This window comes from Eschscholzia californica, unplaced genomic scaffold (assembly GCF_041429995.1).
Source record: "Eschscholzia californica isolate CP2 unplaced genomic scaffold, dmEscCali1.0.p SCAF_4, whole genome shotgun sequence".
In the NCBI taxonomy this organism is placed as follows: Eukaryota; Viridiplantae; Streptophyta; class Magnoliopsida; order Ranunculales; family Papaveraceae; genus Eschscholzia; species Eschscholzia californica.
Window position 1 is genome coordinate 11,213,338 of NW_028238461.1, and position 17,988 is coordinate 11,231,325.

Here is a 17,988-nt window from a genome sequence, read left to right on the forward strand (position 1 = left end):
GTGTAGAGAAAGATGAGATGCAAAATACCACTAAGAGTACGAAAAGAAAAACGTTACGGAAGAAACATACATCAGTCTCATGTACTAATTTTATGGGATTGTATGGCTTGGTACAATCGATCATACCGATAAATACTTGGTAGGAACTAGAAAGTAGCAAAAGTATAAGGAGGAATTCGTAAGATTGAATCTTGTTTGCCACTTCTAAAAGAGATGAATACTCCCCATTAAAAATTCTGCAAGAAACAAAAACTCCAACTACTTCATGAAGCAAATTCACATATCTGAGCATGGACATAATGTTATATCTTCTGTTTCAGTAGCTCCTCCTGTACTTGCCTTTATTGGGGGGGAGGGCCTCTTCCTGGTCCAAACCTAGTGCGCAAATTGTCAAAAGTCTGAGAAACCAGTAACAGTCGTGGGTCATCTGCAGGTATCTCTCGGTTCTGAAAATCAACCATTACAGTTCGTTAAAACTGAACGAGGTGGTATCCAACAAATGGGTAATCAAGCTGTTTAAATACAAGAAAAAATAAAATGTGCCGCTTCTTCAAAATAAAACACATGGAACTATTAAATAACAAAAAATTACTAAAAGAGGAGTTGACCGTGAAAGCTAGCGAAGTGAGACGTTCTTTAACCATAGAAATTGCCGACAAACAGAAGGGCAAGTAAGGTATTACTCCCTCCCCATTAGTTTGCACTAAGAATGTAAATCATCTCACCTTTAACCCGTTGTAATATGCTTCCACGGCAGGAAAAGAAGGGGTAATTCTGCGAGCCTGCATCAAATCCCATACATAGTTGGCGGTCGTGTACCCTCCCATCTGCATAAAATCATTGAATTTGTTGGTGGACTAGTAATTACCAAAAGAAGCCATTCTTACAACTCAAGTTCATATATCCATAAATTCAGAACTACAGTTTGTTATAAATCGGGAGTCACTGCACCCTCTCTATGAAGAAAAAGGAAAAGCAGAACTGCAGAAGCTATTTTCCTTGAGGAAGGAAACTGACTAGATGTTAGGTGTAAAAACCATAAAGGATAAACGTTTAAGAGCTAACCTTATCTCCAGAGGCTGCAAGAAGAAGATCATTCCCCATCTTTATGTTCAAGAAGAAGCCTCTAGAAATCATTTTTTCCTGTAAAAAGAGAGAAATCATAAGTAAACTAACCAAAAGATCGACTAAACAAAGAATTGAGGTGTTGAGTGAACCATCGGAAAACATTCAGGAAAAGATGTCATACCAAATTCTCTTGAGCAAGTTGCATTCCTCTTGGGGTATATCCAACCATGAGCCCCTCTATCAGTGTCTACAAAACACAAGATACATTTTTATTTATTTATGTACATAACTACTTATCAACAAATCTGACCATCCAACTGATGTCGTTGAATAATGCAAGTAAGATACGCAACAACCAAGTAATGAAATTTCGCGAAACGTTTCCTAAATTTAGCTTAGGGGCACGAAATACACTTCAACTAGTTCCTACATATAGTTTCCACCGACATGTGGGAAATTTCGACCGACATTGTTGAAAATCTCGACTGAAATTGTTGGAAATTTCGGCCGAAATTGTTCGAAATTTCCACCGACATGATGAAAATTTCGACCGACATAATAGACATCTAGCAAAAAATCTGAGAAAATAATACTAGAACCATATCTCTTCCTCCATCCTTTTCATCTTCATTTCTCATAGATATCTCTTGATTTTTATTTTATGTTTTTAATGTTTTTTAAATCTATTTGAATGATTTACGCCCTGACTTAACTGCCTAAATTGATTTAACCATAGTAACACTCCTAATACAACTGTGTAATTGACGATACCTTGTCAGACTAATATAGTTTGTTACCTATTAACTATCATCGGTAAGAATGTTATCTTTTGGATGTTATAGCCAAAATGTTATTCAATTTACCCCTAGACGTAACTGTGTAATTGTTATTACTCCCTCAAACTAATACATTGTGTTAATCCGTTAGAAACATCATTTGTATGCTTCATTATGGTTTAATAATCTTGTTATACATAATTGCATCATACTTCTATTATTTCTGTACATTTGTAAGATTTCCACACTAAACGAACGTTTCTACGAAACGTTTCACTTTTGGACCGACCGAAATTTTCCACCGAAACCGAAATTTCATTCCTTGGGCAACATATGCAGCAATCAGGAAACATGGCTTACTATGGCCTACTAATGACAGTATCACCATGTCAACATTATGAATCACAATAAGCACAGTGGCCTAATAACCATCTGAGACTGAGTGATTCGGGCGAACCAATTGTGTCACAAGAAATCAGAGGACCAGTAACTAACCGCATAGAGTTCCGCCGCGGGTGCTCTGGAACTCAGGTAATCTTCAAAAGTTTTAAGACCGTTATCGATGTCTCCGCAACGTAAGTAGCACCTGCTCAAGATAGAGTTAAGTGTTATAAAGGTTAGTGTCACTTCTCTCAGTACCAAAAAAAATATAAAAAACAAAAAATAGGGAAGGTTGAGCAGTAAAATAACAAATTGAAGTGAATTGATTAAACAAAGGAAAACCCCCAGACGTTATTTGGGGTTTATGGAAACAGAGAAAAGAAGGCTATTGTTTAGGACAAGACGGTTATTCATTTGGATAACATAGAGCTGGTAAAAGCCAATTTATATCATCTGAATAGGAATTTAGTGCGGGCAAAACGTAAAGGTTTGTCAACTTCACTATCTTCAGGGAAGTTATAATTGAAAGTTGAATTACTGTAGTCTTCTCTTTTTTACAGACATTAGCTCTGTCATCCCACTCGCTTGTTTTTTGTACAGCGGGTGGCTTTTGTAAATGAATTTTCTCTTCAACATTAACCATACTTCTTCCAAAGTAAAAGGTGGATCTCCAGAATCTCTTTACATATACAGAGGAAGCAAATTTACTTTACAAGTTAACAACAAAAATAATGTAGAATTAAATGGATGAAGTAAAGGCATGCTTCCAGAAACAATCTGTACAAAGAACTCAGTCTCTTGTCAATGTCAAGTAGCTTAAATTTCTTAAAAAATTAAGATCAAATAAGAAACTTGAAGATTAGACAAATAAATATAAAGTTACCTAATAGCTTGCATTGCAATAAAGCCATCGGGAGTTTTACCGTCCTTCTTGAGCATCTCCAAAAGGGTCTCCATAGTCTAAGGTTGTCAAAAAACAGTAACAAAAAGAATATCATACACACAATAGTGCAAGAAAGAGTCATCTCATTTCCATACTTCTTCATTCTTTCTAATTCATACACTTCAAGGCTGGTCCTGTTTCCCAACTTGTACTAATCAAGTAAATAGCCAATACATATATATATATATGTATTACATATTGTCATAACTCATACGAACATATACATATGTGTAAGAGACCGAGACATAATTGAAAATGGCCCCGGTCGTCCACTATTTTCTATACAAATTAGCCACTATAGGACCTATAAGCGATAAACTTAAGAAGCTCCTCATTCATTTCATGTGTTCAGTATCACTTATGCAGCAACTAACTTCAGAAACAGTGATAAGCTTTATTTAGTTGTACGAGTTGCAGAAAGCTCAACTGGCTTGTTCCATATCAAACCTAGTGTTCTGAGGGATATGTTTATCTGATATCAAACCCACACCCACTTTTGGATTTCAATAAGTTGGTAGTGGTTCAAAAGAGATTTGTGAAAAGGTACCTCTTTACTCCGCAGATCAGCACATGCATGAAAAGCAACATGATAAACTGTTAATTGCCTAGTTAGGAAACCTCCTCGCCTTAATGCATAATCTGCAGTTGGCAGATTATATAACTCTTCTTCAGGTACACCTGACATCATGTTCTCTGCAGAGTCACTTGAACCTTCCACAGAAGACCACCCTTTTGACTGTTCAACAAGCTCGATAATCTTTTCCCGGAAACCAAGTCATTAGAAAGTATAAGATCACAGATAGTTTAGAAAAAGAATTTGAAAACCTAATTGTACTATGTATCACATACTTTAGCACTTGTTTCATCTGTTATAGGAGTCTTGTTCTTATGTGCTGCAATAAGTCCAGCATAACAAAACTTGTTTAAACCAAGACCAGCCGCAGTCATATCACGAACAATTGCATACCTGGAACATATATATTCATTTAGCTGTAGGAAATTTATTATTACTACGATTCAAAGCTAAGAGTTTCGTAAGTGGTAGGCCATAACTGAATAACAGAAAGTGTAGAATTAGAGTAGCTTATCAACTGACAAGAATTAAAGGAAGGTGGGGTCATTTTTGTTCTATGATTAAGGATAAAATAATAGTCACCTGCGTCTCTCGTGACAAAAATTGGAGTGGTTAAGTTTCCAAAGAGAATAGGCTAATAACTTAAGATAATACACTAATTTCTCAAACATATCGACTCCAGTAAAACAATTAAACAATGGCAATTGGAGATCTGACTCAGAAGTCAATGACTTCAAGCGGATGATAGGAGAAGTCGGCTCATAATCCACAGATCCTAACTGAACATCCAACAGGAGCTATGCAATATTGTATTTTGAAATTTTGAATTAATCTTGAAAAAGAGAGAATTTAAGAAGGAGCTCAAGAGCTATGTAATATTAACTCCACGGGTTACTGAATTTAGCATCAAAATATAAAGAAATGGATTGAAAACTACGTGATGTTACATACACTCGATCTATTCGGCCAGTTGCTGCACATGCATTGAGTAGACAAATATAGGTTTGTCCATTCGGCTTCACCTCATTTGCCTTCATTTCTTCCAGTATCTTCAGTTATATAGATTAGATAAGAGTAGTTAGACACACACTGTTTAAATTTGTAAGCATGAATAATCTGTGAAACCCTCAAACCAAAACAAAAAAAAAGTAAAATAATTTTAAATTCGATTGACAGTTAAGTATGGAGAGTAAAATCTTACTCGAATTGCAGTATCAGAACTCTTGCATTTTCCGCATGTTGAGATCAAGAAGTTGTATAACGCAACCTACAACATAAATTAAGTGATCTAATCACTACTCATAATAGAAGTAGTAAAAAGTAACTAATATAGAAATGAACATGCTAGCTAACGACAACAAATAAAAATTAATGACTTAGGTTAAAATGCAATACTATTTTTTATCTTTATTACAACAGATTGGATTTATTTCTCCTTCAAGAGAAAACATTTACCCTAATTTATAATACACAACTTCTTGTTCTCTGACTTTTTTCCTGATATTTCACCTATTATTCCCTGATATTTCAAAAATTTCACTTATCAACCCTTGGCTGATACAGTCCAGTGTCCCATATCACCTACTTAGGTTGCATTGTTGCATGTTCGTTCTACCCCGAATTACCAGGTACTCTCCTCCACCCTGCGTACCGGGTACCCGATTTTCGCACCCTTTTTGGGTGGGTCCGCGATCTAGTACCCCAAAATTAGTGTATCGAAATTTTAAGTCTTAGTTAACCTAAAATCTTTGTAGAGAACTATAAATTCGACTAATTGGGTAGTCAACTACAAGAATTTTTTTAATTAGCTTGTTTGATTGTAATTTTTATGGCAAAAGAATGTCTAAGATTAGGTGTGCATCATAAATAGTATATATTGTCTAGGAAAATAGTCCAAAACGAACTGAAACTGAAAATGGCTTACCGAAGAAGTAATACCCTTAGAGTACCTAATTCCCAATGGTAGCGAACCGCGTACCAGTACCCATACCACGTACCGGAGCGATCCGCGTACCAGGTAACCCAACTGATAATTAACAACCCAATTCACATTTCACTCACCTTAGCAGTATCTACTATCTAGAATAGGACTTTTATACAGAAGCTCCAATCAACAAATAGAACTAACTAAAAGACTAGTGACGATTGAGTCCAGATGTACAAGATCTACACGTTTCACACAAGAAGTTTGTTTTTGTACTATGGTGTGATGATAGTACATGTTTGTTGATATCCAAATTCAAGCCAACCTTAAATATTATATTCTTGGTCATGAGACGTCCTATTGTCCATGTAGCCTGTAGGTATATCACTAACAGACAGCAGCACCATTTAAATCAGAAATGGTTACTTACATCCGGAACCAGACCCATTGCCTTCATCTCATCTCTGAAAAAGAAAGCATCTTGCATCCGAGCTCCCTTCATTGTCCCAACAACCAATGAATGGAATGTATCTCTTGAAGGCTGCACACCATCAAGAAGCATATCGTCATATGCATCTCTCAATAAAAAATGCCTGAAACATAAAATAACAAATAAATTAATGAACAAAAATGGCTGATATATATGGAAGCCTCCAGTTTGGCGTACAATCAAAACAAATTTTGTAGAACTTTGACTCTAAAATACAATACGAAACTGAGTCCTAATCTCATTATTCTTACTACTTACTAGTCAAGTTTCCTACTACATCAGATAACTTTGTCGAATTGAAGTGTCAAAAGGAATACATTTTTAATGTGAAAAGGGCACACCAATTTTTTTTTTCAGGTTTGGATTTGTCTTCTGGATTCTATCAAAACCCTAATCCAGAAATTAACCTAACTTATCATTTCTGAGCAGATACTACACGTAGTTCTCAAACAAGAAAACGTTACTAAAATCGCAAGCTAAAAACGAGCTAAAGAAGTATCATTGAATACAAAAATGAGAATTGAAATGGAAGATGAATTCTATTGAAAATAGAGAAGAAAGGGTACACCTTCGCTGAGAAGTTATAGACGTGAAAACATGATTGTACTCAGAAATATTGCTGGCGTAATTTCTCCTAGCGTATTCTTCAGGTGAAGTTGCAAAATTTCGAACTCCAATGAGTCTAAGTAATGATCGACGATGACCTGAAAAACAAATAAACAAACTTTAGAGAGAAAGAGATGAAGAAGAAGCTATTGAGTTTTTCTGTGAAGTTGAATTTGAGATGTGTTTGGAGAGAAGTGGTACCAGAGATGGCTTGAAGAAACCTCATTGTAGAGAGAGAGAGAGAGGGGGGGGGGGGGGGGGGGGGAAATCAAATCGAAGAAGAGTGAGTGATTCCTTGTTTGTTTCTCTCCCTATTTCTTCAGATTCTCATTTGGAGTAATGTTCTTCCTTTCCTGGTGAGGCCGCTAGGGTTTTAGAAGGGGAAGATTTGAAAAACCCGCAAAAATAAAAAGGGGAAGCGCCGCTGCCGGGGATCGAACCCGGGTCACCCGCGTGACAGGCGGGAATACTTACCACTATACTACAACGACATTGTTGGTGATGATTTTCTAGTTACTTAATTTATTACTATGTTACTAGCAACAGGTTAGCAGTGATATTATCTGCTTTAGCGCACATGGACCTCACAGTTAAAAGATGTCGCACTACGGAAGATTGTTTAACATTTTTTGAGGAGCACCACATTTCCTCTCACCATCGATGTGAGATGGATTACAACACACCCCTCCCAGGATCACATTATAGTAAAACGAATCGTGTTTTTTCTTTTGAGAACTGGACTAGGAAGATTTAGTCATTACAAGGCATTAATACATTATGAAGATGTGATGAGCACGGTAACGGCCTAATTTACACCATAATGAAAGAGACCTAAAGCTCGACTACATTAAAGAGACCTAAATCTCGACAAATTATTATATCACTTACTACATATATTGCCTACATTACATGGGATAAATCTTGATGGAAAACTGCTTTCACCGAGACTCGATCCCAAGAATCGTGTTGATAATATGTTATAGGACGATGCGGACCAACCTTCCGGACTGCTAGTGGTAACGTCTGTTTTGTCACACCTGGGCCTCGTGGTTTTAAAAGGTCTTGCGAGGGAAGATTGGCCAATATTTTAAGAACATGACACTACGCCTCACCGCCGATGTGGGATTGATTTCAACACGAATGTATTTTGTTTTCTTGTAAACAAATGTCACGTCCACCACCTTTTGGTGGTTGGACACTTACTCAAAAATTCCAAGGTCATAGATTTCAGATTTGGTCTCACGTGGAGATCCACGATTTATTAAACTTGAAAATAAATAAAGTTATAGGTAAATCAGATGGGCTTTAGGCCTCTTAGGATGGGCTTTAGGTAACGTAGGATGGGCCTTAAGGTTTGATGTTCTTAAGAGCTCGAAATTTCTTAATATCAACTTATTATAGTGCTTATTCAATTTATGAATCTTCATGTGTCTTTGTGTTTATCTCTTAATGATGTATCAATGTCTTATAATGATTCATGTAGTCTATGTTAGAGAAAAATATCAGGTCGGTGGGAGACAACGTGTGAGGTCACTACTAGTAGGCTAAGCACCCTTTTTTTAGTGACTTTTCATTTCATTTTAGAAGCGCGGCTTTGAAATGTCAAAACAGACAGTATCGCTAGTAGTCGAAGACAACAGTCCTAACCAGTGGCGTGGCTGAGAAAAACGGGGACCGGTGCGAAGTTCTATTCGGGGCCCTTCGATAATATAAGACGAAAATAATTTCTTATACATATGATAGTTAACAAAAAAGAATAACTTTGGTTACCAAATTCATTTTTGATATATTTTAGATGAATGTGAATGAATATAACAATTGACTATGTTTGATGCTTCAAAGTATTTAGGACAATTTAAAAAAATATTTAGAACAAAATAACTTGTCAACCAATTATTTTTTTTTCAATAGAAAAAACATTAATTTTAATTCTATACAAATTTTCAAGAATCATTTTTGAAAAATAATGACGAAAAGAATACTTATTAAACTTCAATCATTAGCTTAGAAGCATATATTTGTAATTGATGTTTAGAAAAGAAAAAAAAAATGAAAGTAGTGAGTTTTGAACTCTTGACCTCTTGTTTGTAAAACAAGGAGGTTACCAAATGAGCTACAACTAAATTATGTTAATAGTTTAGTCCTTCAAATATTTATACAAGATAAGTTATTCGAGGGGCCCCAATTTCTTCAGTTTTTTTTTGTCGTTTGAGGGGGGTCCGGTGCCGTCGCACCTATGGCACCCCCTCTTCCACGCCCCTGGTCCTAACAATCCTTTTAATATGATAGCCTTGCTTTTATGCCAAAAGGAAGGATATTCCAAAAACTCTTTAGTAGGAGTATAAGTTTATACTATTGATTATATTATCTATTTGTATCAACAAATAAAAGAAAATCTTTCAACAAAAAAAAAAATAAAAGAAAATCATATAATCTTTTTTTTTTTTTTGTTGAAAAAAATCATATCATCTTAAAAAGACCTACTATTGAATGATATGTCCTGTGGAAGAATATGGTAAGCTCTTTGTCAGCCTTATCTTCCCTCCACTTTCCTCCTTCCCCAAAATCAAATCAAATTCAGAAAAACCCTAAACCACCTGAAAATCTTAAACCATTTGATCTTCTTTATAATTTCAACACCACTTTAGAACTCAATCAAGTTCACTCTTACATCATTAAGACTAACAAAAACTATTCAATTCTTCCCTTATCTAGAGTTGCCTCTGTTTGTGCATTTTCACCAAACTTTGATTATGCTCGTCAAATCTTCCAAAGAGTCGAAAAATCTGAAATTGTTATCTGGAATTCTTGTTTAAAGAGCTTTGCTGAAGGGGATTCTCCAATTGAAGCAATTACTCTGTTTTATCGATTACGTCAGTGTAATATCTACCCTGATACTTTTACTTGTTCTTTTGTTCTTAAAGCTTGTTCAATTTTATTAGATGTTTATAATGGAAAAATTGTTCATGGGTTAGTTCAGAAACTAGGGTTTCAATCAGATTTGTTTCTTCAAAACACAATTGTTCATATGTATGCACGAAGTGGTTCGATCGATGATGCTAAGAAGTTGTTTGAGAAAATGGTTGAGAGAGATGTTGTTACTTGGAATATTATGATAACTCAGTTAACAAAGTTGGGTGAGATTGAAAAGGCACATGAATTGTTTGATCAAATGCCTGAGAGAAGTGTGAGATCTTGGACGGCTATGATTGCCTGTTATGTACAATGTGGGAAGCCGAAAGAAGCTATTGATCTTTTTACACAGATGGAAGCAGCTGGAGAGAAAGCGAATGAGGTCACTGTCGTGGCTGTCCTTGCCGCTTGTGCAGATTTGGGTTCCCTAGATCTTGGTAGGAGAATTCACGAGTATTCTGATCGATGTGGATTTAAGAGCAATGTACGTATTTGTAATACCTTGATCGACATGTACATTAAATGTGGTTGTTTAGAAATTGCTAAGCAAGTTTTCAAGGAAATGGGAGAACGGACAGTTGTGTCTTGGTCTGCCATGATTGGTGGCCTAGCAATACATGGCCAAGGAGAAGAAGCTCTAAAACTTTTCTCGAAGATGACTCGAATAGGAATTCGACCAAATGGAGTAACCTTCATTGGGCTTTTACATGCTTGTAGTCACATGGGATTGATAGAAGAAGGTCATAAGTTTTTCAACAGCATGAGTAAAGATTATGGTATAGTTCCACAACTTGAGCATTACGGGTGCATGGTGGATCTCCTTAGCCGATCTGGCTTCCTCCGAGAAGCCCACGAGTTTATCAAGAGTATGCCAATAAAGCCTAACGGAGTTGTTTGGGGAGCTTTGCTTGGTGGATGTAGAGTTCATAAGAATATCGAATTAGCAGAAGAAGCAATCAAACATCTTCTGGTATTAGACCCACTTAACGATGGATATTACGTGGTTTTATCGAACATTTATGCAGAAGCTGGAAGGTGGGAAGACACGGCACGAATAAGAAGGATGATGAAAGACCAAGGAGTGAAAAAGACACCAGGGTGGAGTTCAGTAACCATTAATGGTGAAGTTCATGAGTTTGTTGCAGGAGATGGAGCTCATCCTCAAGCTGAGGAGATATATCAGAGGTGGGATGAACTACTTAAACAAATGAAACTTAAAGGATATATCCCAAACACCAAAGTAGTCTTACTAGATATGGAAGAAGATAAGAAAGAACAAGTTTTATATCGTCATAGCGAGAAGTTGGCAGTTGTGCTTGGATTAATGAAAACACCTCCAAGATCGACAATCAGAATCATGAAGAATCTTCGTGTTTGTGAGGATTGTCATTCGGCGTTGAAGTTGATCTCAGCCGTTGTTGATAGAGAAATAGTAGTTCGAGATAGAAATAGATTCCATTGTTTCAAAGATGGTTCTTGTTCTTGTAGGGACTATTGGTAGTGAGTCGAATCATCGAACCATTGAATTTTCTTGAGAAACTTGTGATATTCTTGTTTATTTAATGTTCGAAAAAAGTGTATTGTAAGCTGTAATTTTCTTATTCTTTGGCTTTTGGGTTCAAGATGAATTACATCAGATTAGGTGGATCATGTACAAAATTTGTAAAGACAGTGAACACAGAAAAATTAGCCGAAGACCAAAACAATATATAGTATGTGGTATTATGTACAAAGATTACCCATTTTCGTCCATTAACACCGTGATCATCAACGTCATAACAAAAAGAATTGATCAATACTGAGATCATTTAAACAACTAAGCTATACGTAATTTTAGATCCAAAAAACGAAAAAATAAGACCATCTTTAGTAGAGCCTTATTCTGGTTCCTATAGGGGTCCGGCAGATTGGGCATAGTTGGAGGTCTTTTCCGCATCCACAGCACGTCTGCACAGAACAACGAAACAAAATCAAACTTCTTTCTTTTAAAAGTTAAAGCCTTCGGCAGCTGCGTTCATCGATTAGTTTTACCCACCAAAATCAAGATCTGAGATTTTACGAAAAGGAAATAGAGAGAATAAACAGATGAAACGTATCAAAAAAGAGATGCAGAGTTGAGAAGTCGCACCTGATGTCCACAACCGAAAGCCATGTTCTTCGGGTCGGTGAGGCAAATTGGACATGCCTGTTTCACATCAATGAGAAATATTAGCTAGCCATGAATGCTTATAAACCGACAGAAGGCTTTGGACAACAATGTACAATCATATATATATATATATATATATATATGTATAGATTGATAGATAGATAGATAGAGAGTTCTTGATTGTCTATGTACCTTGCTATCAAAATCAGAATTTGCAGGTGGGGCAGTTGCTACTCTTATTCCGGAACTACTAGGACGAGTAGGCTTAGATCTTGAAGAAACACCACCATATATAGGTGGAGGAAGACACACCCTTGGTGAGTCTTTCGTGTTCCTACAACTGGTTGACCACACGATAGAAGAATTCGTGATAGTTAGTTTTAAGGTTCATATCCGAAACCGTTTTTATAATGTGAGAAGGAAAACATTAATAAAGTTTGATTCAAGACAAATGTATTACCCCAATAAACTTAGTTCTAGAGTTGCTTTATACTGGGAAGGTATTTCCATCAAGGCAGCAAGAGCAAACTCTGTTTCTTTTCTGGACAAGAGAACATTTTTTGACATGATTTCTGTAAAATTTACAAACTGGAGAAGAGACAAAAACTCAACTTAGCCTTGTCAAAAATGGTACGAGTGCATCAAGATAATAAACTAGAGTACAGCAATCAAATTGAATACACCTAGTACTACTTACCTGGAAATTATCGAAGGCTCGAGATGGGATGTTATCATCAAATTCTCTCATCATGTCCCAAGGTCCATCTCCTACTCCAACTAAAATGATCGACAAAGGATACTCACTGCAAAAACACGCTAGTAAGAAATCGTTCAAAAAGAGCAAAAAAGAAGATTACAGGGTAGGAGCCAAAAACTAACCTTGCTTTCACAATTGCCTCAACGGTCTTTCGCTCCTGTGGGCTTAACTGACCGGGCTCAGTGTCAACACTTCTAGTTACCTGGGACAAACACATGATACAGAAATAAGCCGTGGAATACGACGGGATGTGAAATAAGATATCCAGACATCGACTGCATCGTTCTCTATGCTTAGAAAAATTATGTTGATTGCTTTTTTATAATACCGCTTTGATGTAATCAAAATACTAAATCCACTAGTATAACCGTTCCTTTTAAATATAACTTTATTTCCATATAAATCTCCAAGCAAGCCAAGTTGTCTCTTCACTTTCCTCGATGAATATTTTCTCTGAAGTTGTAATGGAGTTCCTAATTTTCAGTACCATGGTTCCATCACGATATGATGAGACCCAGGAGCTTCGTCTACATACCGTCTGTAACTCCCCAAGGTTTAGTAGTTACAGATACTGTCCTTGCTTTTGACACCCACGTCCAAGCCCAACAACTATGGGCTCCTGATCCTGGGGAAAACTCCACGAGCCCACCCAAAAGGCCTCGACATTGGAGAAGACACGTGATTCACCCTACTTAGTCACCACCCTATGTGGTGTGATGTTTTGTCCTACATTGTGTAAGGCCACCTTCTAGACCTGCTACATATCAGGTAAACCTATTCGGTGTGTTTGGATCTTAGGCTGTCATATGGAGAAGTCGGGTGATGGGTCCGACGGGCCCATATCAAGGAAAGACACTGCACCATGTGGAAATGGGCTGATTGAGCGTGGGTGGTGCCTAAACCAGAGAAAATATGGCTACTCTTCGGACAAATTTTATATCACAAAATAAACCAAAAATACACATAACTGTCAAATTTAGAAGTACATCCAGAGTTCTAGACGTATATAATTATAAACTATATACCCCACATTCTTTTATATCTCCCAAGAATGCTTCCTACCTAACTGGAGCCTTCTTGTTCTTGTTAAAAATACTGGAGAAGTAACTCAACGGTGTCATATCTTGACATCACTTGCATCCTAGGAGTTATCTCACTGGTTAATTGTATTACTAAGTTAAAAGCTCTAATGGAGACTAGAAATACCTGCCCATCAGCGATTATTAACAAAACGTGGTACTGCCCGCCACTTTGATTTACAATAGTCGTAGCCATTTCAATGATCGGAGCAAAAGATGTCGGCCCTGCCACAAGAATAGGTTAAATAACATATGAGAAAACTAAGCCAAATGAGTAAAAGTGATACTAGTAAGGATACTTAAAGAAGAAGCAGAACTACCTGCCAGCTTTAGATGGGGCACAATCTCTCTATACCGTGACAATGCTTCCTCAAATCCACTACAAGGTTCCTCTTCTGCATAGAAGCTGAATACATCCTGATCATGGGTCGATGCTGTACAATATATCAATAAACTTGCTCATCGGAATCTAATAAGTAAAATATAAACTAATTGACCAAAATGACCAACTTCAGAAAACTACCATCTCCAAATCCAAAGCATGGTATTAAGTTATCCTCATCAAAAGCTGATAGTGTTCTTCCAATAATAGATATTGCTTGTTCGTACGGATTTTGTGTATCTCCAATTAGATGCAAACACTGTTTACTGAACGATTTTGCACCTAGAAATCAAAGTGAAGTTATTATGTGAAACTCTACGGTCATATAAGAAGTTTTAAGGTGCTTATATGAGAATAAACCTGTCCACTCATTGCTTTTTGTGAAATCGATTCCGACAATTAGATTAGAAGATTCAAGACCAGCTTGTGCAAGAGCTTGAGTGACCTGGTGGAAGATCCATATATCAGTCATCCTTGATCAGTTCAAATAAGATTAACGCTCTAAGCCAGTCATTAGTAAAACACCAGTACCTAAAAATTTAGAACAACCCAAATCCGACAAACTAACTTTATAAGAAATTAAGAATATCCAAATATTTCTCAGCAGTACGGTATCATGGATTTGGAAAGCCACACTAAGGTAGTGCTATCTTTTATTCTTCTTGTCTGAATCAAATCGACCCAAAATCAATAATAATCGATCAGCCCAAAGAGTCAGACATCACGAGTCAGTAGAAAAGAAAACAGTCTGAAATTTAACTCCAGGTCAATTTAAACCTAGAGTCAGGTTTCAAATCTAACTTAGAGAAACAACCACAAAATATTCTTCCACCTCTAGACATAGAAATCCTTATACAAGGAATTGCCTGGTTATTAACAAAAGGATACCCTGAGACAAAGACAGGGGCAACCAACTCCACAACTACGAAAAAACTGCACTAATCGAATAAGATTATTAAACATAAACCAAACATCATTCGTAAGATCCGAAGACACCTAGCGAAAAAGCAGCAAATTTTCATGGTTTTACCTGATCCAAAGAACTGTAATCGTCGGCTATCCTTGAATACTTTCTCTCCAACTTCTTCTTCTGAGGTCCACCGCTTTGAGGAACGTTACTTCTGGCTGGAGGTGGCGGGGTAGATGCATAATTCAGCGGAGGCGCATTGTTGTTTAAAGGAGAATAATTTTGATCATGTGAAACATATGGTGATTGTTGGTACTCTTGATGACTCCATGAAGAAGAAGCAGACCCAAACGAAGACGAAGATCGTCTTGAATTCCCCGCTTTTGAACTTTTACCACCCATCAATAATCTGTATTAAACTTCTCCTTCTCAATTCTCAAAACTTCCAAAGAAAGCACTCAAAAACCTTTTCCACTTCTCCCTTTGACAGAAAATCAAACACCTAGAGACCAAAATCAAATAAATTTCAGAAGATAATAAAATCAACTTCACTAAGAAACCAATGAGATTTAAACTCTGGGTATTTCAAGATTTCAAAGAAACTTCATAAACTTCTTATCTAAGTAAGGAACAAAGACCAAAGAGACGACTTAGTAAGAGTAATTACTGAATCAAAGAATGAAGACAAGACTTTTTTAACCAACCCTTAAACTAAATACATTCAAAGAATTTAATACCAAATGAATTTTATGAAGATATAAACACGCAACTGAAACAGTTTCAAAATTAGTAAATTGATTCGTAAAATTAACTACAATTTCTGTAAAATTCCTTAAAATTAGGGGAATTATCTAATCACTATAATTATCTGTTTAGAAAAGAGTCCATTCTTAATTAATCTCCTCAGAAATTTCTTTAATTCGGGATAATATCATGAAAGATTCACAATTTTACGGAAAAGGTCGTACCTTTATATTCCAAATACCGAAATTCACGGTTTTCTAGCAGAAATAGGGTTACCCATTTTCGTAATCAGACCTAAAGTTTGATAATTTTGTTCTAATTCTCTGTAATTTCAAGTATAATGAACTGATGATGTACATTATTACTTGATTGAGTTTGAAAAGTAGACCTTATTTATTGGTCTTGTCCAGTTTAGTATTGATTTTAGGTTTAGAGAGAGAAAGTGACCTTCTATAAATGGCTGGCGGGCGGATAGTGAGGATGCCTCCCCGAAGGAACAACGACGGTGAACAAGATAGGAATATGATTTTGGGCTACCAAAATAGCAAAAAGTAAGGGCAAGTGGTGTTAGTACAATTGTACAAGTATGGGGTTTGGTGAGTGAGAGAAGAGAGATAGAGAGTAAAAAACAATGTGCTTGAGTGGTAATGGTATTTCACTATCTTGGGTGTGTATTATATCATGAGTCAGTTGAATAGAAGTCTTGTACACCACCTTTAGGTGCACAAGTTGGACATCCCTCTTAAACTTATGAGGTCGTGAGATCGAATTTCGGTGGAAACACTTCATCATCAAAATTTCTCTCATGTAATTTAGGCAATCTATAAAATAAATAATATAATAAATCTGTCGACCTTTTAAGCCTCGTTCATTATGGTTCAAATTTGGATGTTATCGTATTCATCACATCTTTATGATGTATCAATTTCTTGTAACGACTGACGTAGATCGTAATCGATTCCTCAAAAAAAAAATGAATAAAAGGCTTTCAAAAAAAATATTGTTAAAAGAATCAGGAGGTAATAAGATTGTTCTGTAACAATTAACTCAAAATATAAAATAGGTCCAAATGTCAGAAACAACTCAATTTTTACTTTTTTTGTTTATATATTTTCTCTTCCTCTATTGCCTCGGAACGGTAATATTATGTCGCTAATAACCTGATTTTTTGTAGTATGTGGTGTGATTTTTGGTGGAGTGACGAAAGTGATCACCTACTAAATGGAAGTTACGTAGTTATCGGCTATAAAACAGACCAAGGCATCTTTTCTAATTACATGGAGTTTTTGGATATTCAATGGAAAAATGAGACCTCCTTCGTTTAGTACTAAAAATGTTACTCCTATGTTCTAAATTATTTCTATACTAATGAACTAATATGTTCATGTTAGTTCTCTTTTCATTTGTTGGAAGCATTTTGAGATGAAGGTTTGGTTATATTCAAAATGAATTTTGGTTTAACACAAGAAAAAGAAAATATTTTGACGAGCTCAACTTCAAACAATCATATTTTGAACTACAACTGAAAACATTAATTCCAGTTTTACACTAATCTCATTATTTTCAAACGTTTGTATGTATCAATATCAATAACATTTATTGAACAAAATTGTATCATTACGAGAAATCGGGACCAAAATACAATTACTATTCCAATTCTAATGCAATTCCGGGTGGTCTCGCTCTTCAAATAATTTCTTGTGCAGTTCTTGTTTGTCACCATATCCTTCTTTCATGCCCATTCTCATCTTTTTTTTTTAATGAAAGTTGGCCAAGGCCCTTTTATCATCCATGGTATTTGGAGTTGCATTGAGACTCTTTTCAAAAATCAAAATACTGACTATGCTAAATGGGGCTCCATTGTCTTCCCGTAGCTTGCATATATGAGAGTCAAAAGCTTTCTTCACCAAAATATGGCAATCAAATCATTTTACTAATTTTCCATGGACTGTCTTCTAAAATATCAAAACAAACACGAATGACAATAGCCGTATCTCCTTCAACATGAGGTGACTCATATTTTGGCGCGATACGATTAACTTTTAGCCCTTGTATAAACTTCCAGCTTGTAACCAAACTGGTTAGCGAGAAATGATAGAGAACAAGAAAATCCAGACATACTCTAGACATACATCCCATGTGGCTTGCCGTGATTCGTTGTCTAGTGAACTCGGATCATCAAAAACACGAATCACGACAAGCCACACAGGATGTATGTCTAGTGTATGTTTGGATTTTCTTCTTCTCTATCATTTTTCTTTTTTGATAGAGAATGAATAAATACAGACTTAACAG

General features: G+C 36.1%; 2 protein-coding genes, 1 non-coding gene and 1 pseudogene across 7 annotated transcripts; 1 reads left to right on the plus strand and 3 right to left on the minus strand.

Moving 5' to 3' along the window:
- Nucleotides 1-3: 3 nt before the first annotated feature.
- On the minus strand, nt 4-7,088 carry LOC147542660 (Pentatricopeptide repeat (PPR) superfamily protein). The gene is made up of 14 exons (XM_086673816.1): nt 7,052-7,088; nt 6,964-6,996; nt 6,725-6,860; nt 6,097-6,259; nt 4,944-5,009; nt 4,694-4,791; nt 4,018-4,135; nt 3,716-3,925; nt 3,109-3,185; nt 2,340-2,430; nt 1,250-1,315; nt 1,066-1,143; nt 726-827; nt 4-446 (listed from the first exon to the last, which is right to left on the minus strand). Exons 2-14 carry the CDS (start codon nt 6,986-6,988, stop codon nt 342-344), a joined length of 1,335 nt encoding a protein of 444 aa, XP_086529942.1. The 5' UTR covers nt 6,989-6,996; nt 7,052-7,088; the 3' UTR covers nt 4-341.
- A 93-nt stretch (nt 7,089-7,181) lies between these two features.
- TRNAD-GUC (transfer RNA aspartic acid (anticodon GUC)) lies at nt 7,182-7,253 on the minus strand. The gene has a single exon. It is a non-coding gene; the product is annotated as a tRNA-Asp (tRNA).
- A 1,954-nt stretch (nt 7,254-9,207) lies between these two features.
- On the plus strand, nt 9,208-11,265 carry LOC147542662 (pentatricopeptide repeat-containing protein At4g21065 pseudogene; annotated as a pseudogene). Its single transcript, XR_015223366.1, has one exon. The product of XR_015223366.1 is annotated as a pentatricopeptide repeat-containing protein At4g21065 pseudogene (transcript).
- A 96-nt stretch (nt 11,266-11,361) lies between these two features.
- On the minus strand, nt 11,362-16,435 carry LOC147542663 (E3 ubiquitin-protein ligase RGLG2-like). 4 transcript variants are annotated; one of them, XM_086634424.1, is made up of 12 exons: nt 16,141-16,435; nt 15,073-15,451; nt 14,403-14,487; nt 14,184-14,324; nt 13,981-14,094; nt 13,788-13,885; nt 12,704-12,783; nt 12,522-12,627; nt 12,285-12,412; nt 12,017-12,164; nt 11,804-11,860; nt 11,362-11,622 (listed from the first exon to the last, which is right to left on the minus strand). In XM_086634424.1, exons 2-12 carry the CDS (start codon nt 15,349-15,351, stop codon nt 11,542-11,544), a joined length of 1,317 nt encoding a protein of 438 aa, XP_086490550.1. In that variant the 5' UTR covers nt 15,352-15,451; nt 16,141-16,435; the 3' UTR covers nt 11,362-11,541. The 4 variants fall into 4 exon arrangements, with proteins under 4 accessions (XP_086490550.1, XP_086490551.1, XP_086490552.1 ...); XM_086634425.1 differs by having other exon boundaries at nt 15,918-16,204; XM_086634426.1 differs by lacking the exon at nt 16,141-16,435 and adding an exon at nt 15,617-15,725.
- Between the last annotated feature and the right edge of the window lie 1,553 nt (nt 16,436-17,988).

Excerpts from the sequence above, each read along its gene's own strand:
- LOC147542660 (XM_086673816.1), bottom strand. The coding sequence starts at position 6,988 with ATGAGGTTTCTTCAAGCCATCTCTG. Across the intron at positions 5,010-6,096 it reads CAATGGGTCTGGTTCCGGAT|GTTGCGTTATACAACTTCTT; the intron begins GTAAGTAACCAT and ends TTTATGTTGTAG. Across the intron at positions 1,316-2,339 it reads CCGCGGCGGAACTCTATGCG|ACACTGATAGAGGGGCTCAT; the intron begins GTTAGTTACTGG and ends TGTGTTTTGTAG.
- LOC147542663 (XM_086634424.1), bottom strand. The coding sequence starts at position 15,351 with ATGGGTGGTAAAAGTTCAAAAGCGGGGAATTCAAGACGATCTTCGTCT. Across the intron at positions 14,325-14,402 it reads AAAAAGCAATGAGTGGACAG|GTGCAAAATCGTTCAGTAAA; the intron begins GTTTATTCTCAT and ends TTTGATTTCTAG. Across the intron at positions 11,861-12,016 it reads ATTCTGATTTTGATAGCAAG|GCATGTCCAATTTGCCTCAC; the intron begins GTACATAGACAA and ends GATGTGAAACAG.